Raw genomic sequence first — 12996 nt, 5'->3', positions numbered from 1 at the left:
TCTCTCTCTCCCAAACGTGACAACCCATCTCTCTCGGGTTGTGTAGGGCCATAGATATGTCCGTGACACCCCCACTGTTCACTGTTTCCTCTCATGTGTCCCACTTTAGGCATAGATACAGCTCATTTTTTTTGGCATACCCTAAGATGAACTCTAAAAATGGATGAATGGAGTGGATCTCTCACAAATAGAGCTGGGCATCGGACCGAGTCGGATCAGATTGGGTCCAACTCAATCCGATCTGAAAGCTACGTAAGTTGATCCGAGCTAGATCCGATTCGGGACCGAGTCCGGGACACCTGACCCGAATCAATCCGGCTCATGGTTGGCATGACCTGAACCGGGTCTGACTCGGTCAGGGAAACCGAGTCAGATCGGGTTGGGTTCGATTCTAGATCAGGTTAGATGGAAAATAAACATTACAATGGGCAATACAAATTTTTTAACGATGAAAATCATTATTCTTGCTGCTCTTTGGGGTGTAGTCCATTTGATCTTTGGATATGATTTTTTTTTTTTTTTTAATGCTCCGAAATGATCTCAAAATATGGATGAACGTTGTGGATATAATAAATACATAACTGTGGGACCCATGTAACTTTTATCTCAATTGAGCCGTTCGTACAACTCGGAGCTCGAAGCATATCACTGCTTGTCTTTGCACGACACGTATGCCTGTCACAACCTAGTGACATGCTGGGCACGATATCGGTACAGGGCTACGTCTGGACGCGAATTAGATACCGAAAGGTTTTGAGTTGGCGTCACCAAGTTCTGTGGGCCCCACTATGATGTATGTGTTATATCCACACCGTTCATCCATTTTTAGATATCATTTTATGGTATGAACCAAAGAATGAGGTAAATAAAAGTCTGTAGTGGACCACACTAAAGAAAACAATGGGGAGAGTGATTTCTATCGTTGAAACTATCCTAAGGTCCATCATAATGTTTATTTGAAATCCAACCTATTAAAAAGTTTTTAAAAAATGTGAAATAAGGAAAACACAAATATAAGCCTGATTTAAAACTTTTGTGGCCCTTAGAAACTTTCAATGGTGGGCTTCACTGTCCCACTGTTTTTTGTGCTGGGGTCCACTGGAGCTTTAGATTTAACTCGTTCTTTGGATATTGTGTTAAAATGATCTCTCCAAATGAATGGAAGGTGTGGATACAAAACATACATCATGGTGGGGCCCACGGAACTTGTTGACGTAACTTCAGTAGCTAGTCCCGCAACTCAGCCTGCATGTCACTGACGTGCTGTGCACGCAATAGTAGTTGACGTGCACAGCCCATCTCTTAGTAAATTATGTTAGGGCCCACCGTGAATGCATGTGGTTTATCCACGCCGTTCATTCGTTTTCTCAAATCATTTTAGTGGTTGAACCCAAAATTGATGAATATCCAAAGTTTAAGTGGACCATATCACAAGAAGAAGTAGAAGTATTAATTTCCACCATTGAATCACTCTGGATCGAATTGGATCCATTCGGTTCGGATTTCGGTTTGGATTGGTCTGAATTCACCATGATCCAACCTCGATTCGATGAACGGTTGGATCCGACTAATCCAAGCTGAACCGCACCGATCCAAGCCTTCGAATCGGGTCGGATCGGGTATGATCGGGTCGGATCCATCAGATCAGACCAGAAATGCCCAACTCTACTCACAAACATTACGATGAGCCCCACTTAGCTTCCTTGCCTAAAAACGTCCTACCAAAGGCTTTGGAGGAAATCTCGCTGCTTCCGCATAGAGTGTCGCTCCTTTTACGACACCTTGCGGTTGGAGTTTCAGTTGTGGTCGTTATCATGATATATGTAAATATACACTATTTATCCAATTTTCAGGTGATTTTAAGTAGGGGTGCACATGGGTCGGTTCGGTCTGGTTCTGGGGTTAAATCGGAACCGAACCATTCCTAACGGGTTTAGGATATTCGGAACCGGAACCGAACCATTAGCACCGTAGAACCGAACCGGAACCGGACCGTTAAAACCGGTTCGATTCCAGATCGGTTCCGCAGTTCTGGGCTTTTTATAATCCAGCCCAATTGCATGTTTTATTTTATAATCTAGCCCATGTCCATTTGTGTTGTGATCCATTTGATGAATGGTTTAGATATTGTATAAGGTGTGCAAAAATACTTTTATGGAAAAAATCAAATAGTACATTGTAAACCATAAATCATGAGTCAAATATGGAAACAATCAAAGGTTCCTGGTTCGGTTCCACGGTTCGGTTCTGTGGTTCGGATCCACGGTTCAGTTTTACAGATCGGTTCATGGTTCGGTTTGGTTCTACATACCCCCAAACTGAGAACCGAACTGATGTAATTTTGAAACCAGAACCATAACCAGTGCACTCTAGAACCAGACCAAACCAGACTGTTTGGTCGGTTCCAGTCTAGTTCCACGGTTCTACCGATTCGATGTGCACCCCTAATTTTAAGGCATTGAGATAAATACGAGGCGTATCTAAATCTCAAGTGGACCACACCATAAGAAATGAAAAGGATTAAACGTCTACCTTTGATGATTTTTTGGGGGCCAAAAACTTTGGATGGGAGAATCACGATGTGCCTTACTTTAGGTTCACGTTAATTAATCAACAAGTTGAATGAATTTTTTTTTTTAAATAAAAAAAAAAGAAAAGAATTACAATGGGCCATAATAAATTTTTAATAGTAAAATTTAATTAAAATCATTAACTATTGTAGGTTCACATGAGATTTGGATCTTTTCCATTTTTTGGGCCCATGCCCTAAAATCATAATCAACAAAAAATAGACGGTGTGGATCAAACAAATGCATCATCATAGGCCCACGACATAGTCCACTAAGTGGATTCCACAAATCCCCAAGTAACAAAAAGCTTAAAAGGACATTACTGTGTTTTTAGAATGCAACAAATAGGGTTCTCTAATTGGATTTTGACAGTACTGGCATCGTTGTGTGGTCAAATTCTCAAAAGAGGTGTCTTGAGAAGTTTTTTAGATCAAATTATAGTTGTATGGTTTTTGAATGAATAAGAAGTTAGGTCATATTTTATGCTGAGAAAGTGACTCGGATGGAAGCCTTTGTTAGCATGAGCAAGGCCCAACTCGTGGGGCTCACATTGATGTATGTGTATTATCTATGCCCATCCTTTTTGCTATGTCATTTTAGGGCTAGGGATCAAATATCAGCCTGATGCAGAGCTCATGTGGGCCACATAATAGAAAATAATGGTGACAAATGTACTCTTGTTGAAACTTTCTAGGCACGCTGTGATGTTTGTTAGAAGTAGACACTACCCAAATCAGGACTTTTTGGGCCCATGGCGAGCTAGCCGATAAGGTGGATGGAACAAATCACTGTATTGTGGTCTTTGACTCCTATTATTTAAAAATAATCAAGTTATTAATTACATCAACCCGACAATGACCCATATTATATTACAACGACAACCCTTACCACGTTACAACCACGACTATTACCATATTATATGGGTATAAGTCATGGTTGTAACGTGGTAAGGATAGAGGTTGTTATATTATATAGGTTGTGGTTGTCATGTGACGTGTAAAGTTCATGGTTATAAGGGTCAAGGTTGTCATGTTATAAGGGTCCTACGTGATTTATGTATTGAATCCAATCCGTTCATTAGATTTAAAATTTAATTTAACGTCATAGGCCAAAAAATGAGGTATATCCAAAAATTTTATGGTCCTCGAAAGGGTTTCAATGGTAGGTTTTCAATTTCATTACTTTTTATAGTGTGGTCCACATGAGCCTTTGGTATGCCTCATTTTTGGGCTCATTCCTTATGAATGGACGGCGTGGATAAAATATATACATTGTAGTGGGCCCAATAAGACCATCTATCCAACTACTAGTTGGATGTGCATTTCTAGGTATTCATTCGATCATGTATTAATCAAGATTTACACGTGAAATGAATATTGCACTTACACTGATTGTGATGATAGATATATAATCTTGAGAGAATTTTTTTACTAAAATAGCCGCTCACCATTTTAATATTTATAAACACAAACAGACGATGCACTTGAATAACCGAATGAGGACAGTGTATGATATACCTTACGTGAGTGTGACGGAACTCTTAAATCTTAATCAACATATAGCCCTGCGCTTAGATGGTTATCATTATCACAATGGTGCTACTTTGGCACTGTGATGCTTAAACAAAACGAAAGGAATGTGCGGTCTAGATTGATTATTGAACTGCGCGCTTGTCCCATAAATGTAAGCCTCACCATAATGATTGCACATGAGTTGCACTGTATTATTTCCTTTTGTACTCTTAACGAGAATAGCATTTACGAAAAAAAAAAAACTAAATAAAATTACACCACCTTTGAAAGAAAATATAACAATCATACGTCCATTAATGCAACTTATTCGTGGAAAATGACGATCAGAACCGTTGATTACCTCGGAAATCCATGTTTACTCTTATCTTTGGAATTCTTGCGACGCCCTTTGAAAGGTACATGGCTAGTCAGCTCATCCCCAGAAGTCTCGCCCAGGAATTGAAGTATGGTCGAGAATGCTGATGAATGGAACATCATAAGCGACCAAAGAGAGATGCAACAGATAAGACCCACCGCGAAATCTAGCCATCCTGGGACCACCAAATAGACGCCTGACACGAACGCCAGGGCCATAGATCCAACGGCCACAAGAGTCATTTCCATTGCGAAACGGAGAGTGCGTACCAACAAGTCCTGATCCCCTATACCGACTCGAATGAGAAGAAATGAGACAGTGATGGAGCTAAACAGACCCGTGGTATCGGATATGATGAATAGCTTGAAGAAGAGATTCGTTGTTAGATTGGCCTTGTGACTGTCCTCGCTGTATCCGCCGGGTAAGGTGAAAGCAGCTGCGAAAGTGACGGTTGCGATGAGAGCGGCCACCACCAAGATGGTGTTGGCCATGGCCTTGTATGATTCGATTGTGGGCGCTTCTCCTCGCAAAGGCTGTCGATTTTCTCTGATGTGTTGTTGCCATTTTCCCCATTGTGCACCGGCACTGATCAAGGCTCTCAAGATTTGGAACTGTACGGAAGATTGTATGGTTAGATATGGATAGATCAATGGCTGAGATAAGAGAGAGTTTCTGAGTCTACATGCACCACAAGACAGGGCTTGTTGGACATCAGAACTGGTCAGGTGCTCTTACTGCCTTGTAGATGGGCCACCCAAAAAGTTAAACCGTTCAATCCATTGGGTCGGCCTCAAATGTACCGAAGCAATGGACGGTTGCCATTCATCAGCAGCCACATTTTATCGTGCCATTTTGGTGTGATAGTTGAGCTGAATGGCCTGATTTATAGGCCAATTATCTATACGGTGGGGTCCACCTGATCATTCACCGACTTGTAGAAATTTATTCACATGAGTGTAAAAATTCTAATTGACCTGCTTCTTGCTTGTACACTATTGCCTGTGTGGGGCCCACCGTGTTGTGTGTATCCCATCCAACCCTCGCATTACGTGAATCCCACGATGATAATAGGATGGCCCAAGAAACGGATCTATCCAACCATTAGGGCCACACCCTACAAAACAATGGACAACCACCCAATTACTTTGAAATTCAAATGTTGGCCCATATGATGGTTGGATCTGCCTGCCTTTTAGGTCATCATAACTTTAATGGTGGCCCCACAAGCAACCCTTGTAGACTAAACGGTTATCGTCTCTTGAACCACCGTAAGTTACAGTGCTCAAAGGTGCATCAAGACGGTTAGACAAACCCAATTAATCAATCTGAACTGTCCATTAGGTTCAATACACACTTCATTTCTAGCCATGAGAAGATCACACAATCCTATGCAAGTGATACTTTTGGAACCATTACCAGCCCGTTATCTGCCCCACCAAATAGATGGCTCAATTTTTTTCTTTTATTTGACCCATTATATATATAGCCATCCATTTACAGCCTATTGATGGGATCGTTAAAATCACGTCCGTTGGTGTGATTCTTGCATGGCATGGTATCCACAACAGCACACAGAAAATACTAAGTATGATAAGATTTTTCAACATTACGGTCATACCTTTCTCAGTTTCAAGCTAGGCTCATTGTCCGCTAGAGCAATATCGAGGGCCGTTAATCCCTCCCGGTTCACGGCCCGCATGTCCACGCTATCATGAGCCGCGAGTAGGTAAACAATCGAAAGGTGACGGTTGATAATGGCCACATGCAATGGTGTATTCCCATCACTATCAGGCTCGTTTATGAGTTCCTCGAGTTCGGCCGTCTTGAGGATGTACTCGACCACATTCGGTTTGTCCCTCTCGACGGCTATATGAAGGACGTTGCGGCCACGCCTGTCGAGCAACTCGCCCGAGTCAGGGCAGCGTAAGATGAGCTCCTGGATGATGTCAGTGTGATTGTTGATGGCTGCCATGTGGATTGGTGAGTAGCCATCATTGTCTAACAGGTAGGCAATGGACGTATCAGTTTGAAGTAGACCATGGACCATGGTCAGCTTCCCGAAGTAGGCTGCATAGTGAAGAGGAGTGCTTCCGTATGTATCGGCTTGTTTTATAAGGTCTGGTTTTTGCTCCAGCAGTTTCATCATGATATCTATAAACATTTTAAATCAAAATGGAAGAATCTAAAATCAGGATTTTTAAAAGCATAATAATAAATAAATAAACAAATAAAAAATCAACTAGACTCTATATTTAGGTGGGTGATTTTGTCTCGAAGACTCAACTCAACTCCACTCAGTATTTTTATAAATGACATAATATACTGTGACAACAAGGATATGGAATGCTTGAGTTCGAACTTTGTTTTAATACTAAGATCATGGGTTCTAGTGTCCATGTAATGCTTGAGTTCAAACTAGATTTGGAAACTGGGATCACAGTTTGGAGTGCCCATGTGATGTAAGTGTGTCTAAAATAGAGAAGTAATGAAAAATGACTTCGGATGCATTTAACCATCTTGTAGGGCTAATGAAAAAAATGATTTTTAATCCATTTATGATGATCCATTATCTCACAAATATAATATTTAGTGTTTTTTCATTGGGTCATGGTTGGCTTTGGGGTTTGAATTCTATACTCATTCTATTTTTAAAAAAAAAAAATTAAATTTCATCCACTCAGTGAGTTGACTATAATGAGGGAAATGATGACATAAGTTTGAACCTATGGTAATTACAATATGTTTGAGTTGTGTGGACCTTCTTGTGATGTGTATATAGGATCCAAACCGTGAAACTAGTGCATCTCCTCTTGTGAACTGTACAACCTAAGAACTATCTCGATCACAAAAAAAGGTGGGATACACCAACGGGAGCAATGCCCAATCACACCAAAAACCTATATGTTCACTTGGTGTAGCCATCCTTAGTTTTGGCGTTTCCCTTCAATCTAGTGGAGCCCACTTGATTAATATGGTTTGGATGGAATATACGCAACAAGGTGGACCCCACATTCCATCTGGAAGTGTCTATGTTGGGGTTCCCCTCCCACCAATGTCTTAAATCATGAATCAGCTGAAGCTATATGCAGTTTGATAAATGAAAAATAAACTGAAATAACCAACTCAAGGTAATGACAGTTACCGAAATGGCCCCATACGACCGCTGCATGCAAAGGCGTCCGTCCGTTGGGGCCCCCAGGGACCTGCATCGGAGATCTAGCCAATATCTCCTGCACGATATCCAACGATCCTTCTCTAGCAGCAAGATAAAGCGGCGATTGTTTGGCCTTGTTCACCAAACACAGCAATTCAGGATCTACGGTCATGAGCTGGACAGCCACATGCAGGTGGCCCGCTTGAACCGCCTCATGCAACGCGGTATTGTTCGCGATATTTCTCATCCTCAGTACATCGCGCGGATCATTCACGCCTTTTTCTACGTCATTTGAAGGGGACCCACATAAGCTTTCAGCCCAACGGATGAAGAAATCGATGATCAGTGAATTACCAGCCTTGGCGGCGATGTGTATTGGGGTTTCTCCTTTCTTGTTAGGCTGAATGAGGAGCGACCGAGATCGGATGTAGATCTCCAAGGCCAACGGCTTGTGGCCGTACCGAGCTACCAAATGGAGGGCTGTATTTTGTTGTGGGGTTATCTGGAGGAGGATATCAGGATTCGCTTTGATGAGCTTTCTGAAGAGATCTACGTCTCCTACTCGGGCTGCATCTAGCAGTTTAGGGTCCATTTCTCTTTGCTTGGGTTTGGATTTTTAGTGTTTGATACATGCTCGACGAGCCGTATTTATATACACAAAGAGCCGTGCATTTCATGGTCCTTGCCGCGTGGCCATCCTTCAAGTGCGTTGGCTATGGTCAACCATCTTGACCTTCTATTAGTGGCATTCGATCAGGAAATGGGAATGCAAAACTGGTGAAGGTAACGGTCCACATCTAATGAAAAAAAGTTTGGAGGTTTTCCAACAAAGGGGGACGCGGATTACCTATAACCTCAAGTAATGTGGGGCCCACCATGATTTTATATTATATCCAATCCGTCCATCCATTTCTACAGTTGTTTTTATCACATGGGGTGACAAGTAGGAGGGAGATTCAATACTTAATTGGGTCACACCACAGGAAAGAGTGGAGATTGAATATTTACCGTTGAGACTTTCTCCAAGCCAAGGAAGTTTTGGATCAATCTAATATTTGTGTTCTCCCCTCATCTAGATGGGAGTCACCTTACGAAGGGGTTGGATGTTATATAAACATCATGTTGGGCCTATAAAGGTTTCAACAGTGGGTGTTTCAATCCCACTGTTTCCTATGGTATGGTTCATTTGATTTTTGGATCTGCCTCAGGTTTAGGTTTATATACTAAAATGAGCCGGGGAAACGGATGGACGGAGTGGATGTAATGTAAACATCACGGTGGACACACGGTGCTTGGCGTTGGAGGATTTCTCTGCAACGAATGGTTGCATGAAATCCGAGTTCGACAAAGGGCTGCGCAGTCTCTCCAAACGCTTTTTATTTTTATTTTTTTCAATTTAGTGCCTTTTGCCAATGTCCCCACTGGACGCGGTTTGGGTAGTGACGCTGCCACTATCCAGGTGGCAAGTGGTAGGTGCTCTGTAAGACCAGTGTGGTATATGTGTACTATCCACGCCGTCCATCCATTTCCCAAATCATTTTAAGGTTTGAACTCAAAAATAAGGCAGATATAAATCTCAGGTGGACCATACCATAGGAAAAGAGTAGTGATTGAATATCCACCATTAAAATCCTCCTAAGGCCCACTGTAATGCTTATTTGACATACTAACCTGTTGATTAGGTCATACAAACCTGGATGAAGGGAAAAAAACAAATACCAGCTTGATCTAAAACTTATATGTCTCTCAAGAAGTTTTTAATGGTGAGCATTCAATCCACATTGTTTCCTATAATGTGGCCCATTTGAGACGTGGATCTAACTCAATTTTGGGCTCATGCCATAAAATGATCTGGAAACATGGATGAACAGCGTGGATGAAACACATACATCATGGTGGGGCCCACAGAGAAACGACCACTAACCATTGGCCGGTGGCAAGGTCACTAGCCAATCTGCGTCCGTAGCCACTCAGGATCCATCGTTAGTGGCCACCGAATGTAGCTGAAGGTCGGATGATTTGAACCGTCCATATTCATGGACAGATGGTAATGCATGAAAAAAAAGCTGTTCCACACACGTTTCTCATGGTAGCCCAATGGCACGGATTACACCACGTGGCCGGTTCCGATTATTGGAAAACTCAGCACGTGGGCCTCATTTGGCGGCGTTGTTTCTTGAGCAGCCTATACCGCATCCGATCTCTATGGCCCAACGGTGTGTGTGACATCTGCTCTGTCCATCAGTTAGGACTCTCGATGTTTAGCCCTCGCACAAAAAATCAGGTGGGTACACTAAAGTGAACGATGGGAGGGGACAACAACCATTGGATTGTATGTAGGGCCCAACTCGGTTTGTACATTTCATTTAATCCATTCATTGGGTGCGCTTCACGCATCAGGTACTGTCTTAGGTCTAGGGGTGTACATCGAGTCGAACCGAGCTGAGGTGGCTCAGCTCTACTCGGCTCGGCCACTAGCTGACCTCAGCATGACTTTGGCTCGGCTCTGTCCTCAAACTTGATTGGCCAGCTTGGCCTGGTTCGGTCAGCAGCTCGGGCCAATTCGAGCCGAGTTCACCGTTGCCGCATTTTCCCAATCACCTGGACTGCCACTTTAAAATCCCTTGTATGTAAAATAAAAGCAATGTTTTTACAGGTATTTTATCAAATACTTTCTTAAGCAATATAGAACTTTAGAAAAAAAAAAAAAAATTATTTGTTTCATGTACATACCTTCCTTGCCACCGGTCATACTTCGTTGAGCCATTTCATCAAACACATAGTGAGCAACCTCATTAGCAAAGTAACTGAGTCATGGAATTGATTCAATCCAAGTTCGTTTCGAGCTGGATTCAATCTGAGTCAGGTCGAGCTGAGCCCAACTCGAACTTGGCCTGAACTCATTTTCAATCTCAAAAAATCAGCTCAACTTAGCTTGAACTCAGACTCGAAACGAGCTGAATCAAGCTTTTTCGAGTCAGTCGAGCCAGCTCGGTTCACCTACACCTCTAGGTACTAACCTAGATAAAGACCAAGGGTCCTGTAAGGGTCTACGTGGAGTCTTAATATATATATTTTTTTATCCAAGCCATCCATCCATTTTGAAATATCATTTTATGGCATAAAATGGGCCAATTCCGGGCTTGATTAGACCACACCACAAAAGTGGTGGTGACAATGACCCCTAAAATTGAAACCTTTCTAGGGCCCACCCTAATGTTCATTTGCCATCCAACCTGTTCATGAGATCACATAGACATAGATGAAGGGAAGTAATAAATATCAGCTTCATCCAAAACTTCTATGGCCCCCAAGAGGTTTTGGGCTGTAGGCATTTAATCCTAACTGTTTGTTGTGGTACGGTCCAATTGAGTATTCTATTTACTTAATTTTTAGGTTCATCACCTAAAATGATTTGTAAAAATGGATATAAGGCGTGGATAAAACACATATATTATATTGGGCCCCACGGAGCCCTGACAGACCGTCCGTCTCTAGCTAGGTGTGGCGGGGTAGTACCCAATCCCCATCCCTGGAGGGAGGGGAGGTCAGTAATGAGTTTACATTGTTCCTCTTCGTGTGGCCCAACGAAATTACTAGATCCGGCATATTTTTATATATACACCGAACATAAAGCTCTGCGCCTGATGAAGGGGTTGGATCTCATACAACCTTCCACGTTAGGTCTGGTCTACTAAGGAACATAAATTTGAGAACTAAGATTTCGGATGTGGACGATGGCACATGATTTCTGGTGCCCACTTGACTGACGGTTAAGATTATCGGAACACGATCGATGTGGGCCCCACCGGTGACCTATGCATCTGAGTCCACGGAGACACGCGCTTTGTACGTGGAGTCTTCCAAAGCGATTAAACCGCATGACTTTTGGAACAGGATAAGGTTTTGGTGGTGCGCGCACTACACGATTATTTAATCACGCAGTTCCAACGGACCAGAATCGTCAACAACACCTGGTTTATGCATCGCGTAAAATACCCATGGGCCCACCATATAGTCTTGCTAAAATCCACTCCGTCCATCATATGCTATCCTATGTGTTAAGGCCAGAGGCCAGAAATCTTCCAAATAAACAACTCAGGTGAGCCATATCAGTGGACAAATTTGAAATGGCCAACCAGGTTTGTGTGGGATCTCCATGGTGTTTATCTTTCATCAAACCCGTTAATAAGGTGCAATTCATTGGGATGAAGAGAATTTCAAAAAATAAAAAAATCATCCTGATCCAAAACTCATGTGAGCCACAGAAGGTGAAATTAGAGGTTCTTGGAGCAATTTTATATTATTCTCATTGATTGGGCCCACCTTAGTTTTATTTCAGTTTTATTTTTTTATGTACGGTGAAAATAATGCTTTTCATATTTTTAACGGAATGGATTTTACATAGAAAACACTGTAGACCCCACAAAGCTTGGGTGTTTTACGTGATGCGTGAAACAGGTGTAGTAGACGATTCCGGTCCGGTCCCGACATGCCATGAAAGCATCCATTCATACGACTTCCACAGTAGGATTATTTAATCATCTGCAGGAGGCCATGTATGGCGTCTTCCTGCACCACTGTTTGTAAAATCAAGGCCCTTGATTGAGTGATCCATACCGTTGATATGATAAAACTCAGCTTGGCTCGACTATATCCCCAAACTTCATCTATGAAAAGAATCCTGGAACCCAGATTATTTTTCTGCAGGTAAAAGATCTAAAAAGAAAATACATCAATGGTCTATATCCAATATAGGGAAGAAGACCTATTTGACGGTTAGCATCATCCGGTTTAGAGGGTTTTTTAAGGAACATGCATCGAACAATGGGGCCCATAAGATCAACGGTAGAGATCACCTATCCGTGTGTGTCCCATCTTGACAGAGGCATACAAGAGACTGTACTCTGTTGCAGGTATTCGACAGACAATGAAAACCATCGTGACTTACGTAGAACAAGCCAAGTCTCGTTCATCACGCGCTAAACAAGTCACGGTCCTTTGCGGCTCCATTACAAACGTGGCATGAGATTAGTGTGTCTCGTACATCACGAGTCAGCGAGTCTTGGTCCACTTCCATTCGATCACGCACGTGCTGTATGGATGGCTGATCGTGCATCCGGTGAGACGTACAGTAGCCGGACCCACCGTTGGAAAAGCCACAATGGTTGAAAATGCAAAATGGACAACGTGCACACACTCGCAGGGGAAGAGCCCATTAACTGAAGGCTGGGATCATTCATGGTTTGGACCCTCAGATGGACTGTCGAGATTCACTCATCATATAGGCATGTGCATTGTGTGCAGGGCGATGAACCATTAGCAAGTGGACCCGACTTATCAGGGGAAGCCCAAAGCCCAAAATGCTTGGGCGGAGTTCTAGCT

The 12996-nt window shown here is 42.6% G+C and overlaps 1 protein-coding gene across 1 annotated transcript; it reads right to left on the bottom strand.

The window, feature by feature from the left end:
• Positions 1 to 4026: 4026 nt before the first annotated feature.
• On the bottom strand, positions 4027 to 8210 carry LOC131234959 (protein ACCELERATED CELL DEATH 6-like). Its single transcript, XM_058231986.1, has 3 exons — positions 7600 to 8210; positions 6076 to 6608; positions 4027 to 5068 (listed from the first exon to the last, which is right to left on the bottom strand). Exons 1-3 carry the CDS (start codon positions 8201 to 8203, stop codon positions 4439 to 4441), a joined length of 1767 nt encoding a protein of 588 aa, XP_058087969.1. The 5' UTR covers positions 8204 to 8210; the 3' UTR covers positions 4027 to 4438.
• Between the last annotated feature and the right edge of the window lie 4786 nt (positions 8211 to 12996).

This window comes from Magnolia sinica, chromosome 19 (genome assembly GCF_029962835.1).
Source record: "Magnolia sinica isolate HGM2019 chromosome 19, MsV1, whole genome shotgun sequence".
Taxonomy (NCBI): Eukaryota; Viridiplantae; Streptophyta; class Magnoliopsida; order Magnoliales; family Magnoliaceae; genus Magnolia; species Magnolia sinica.
This window is presented reverse-complemented; position numbering and strand designations above follow the sequence as displayed.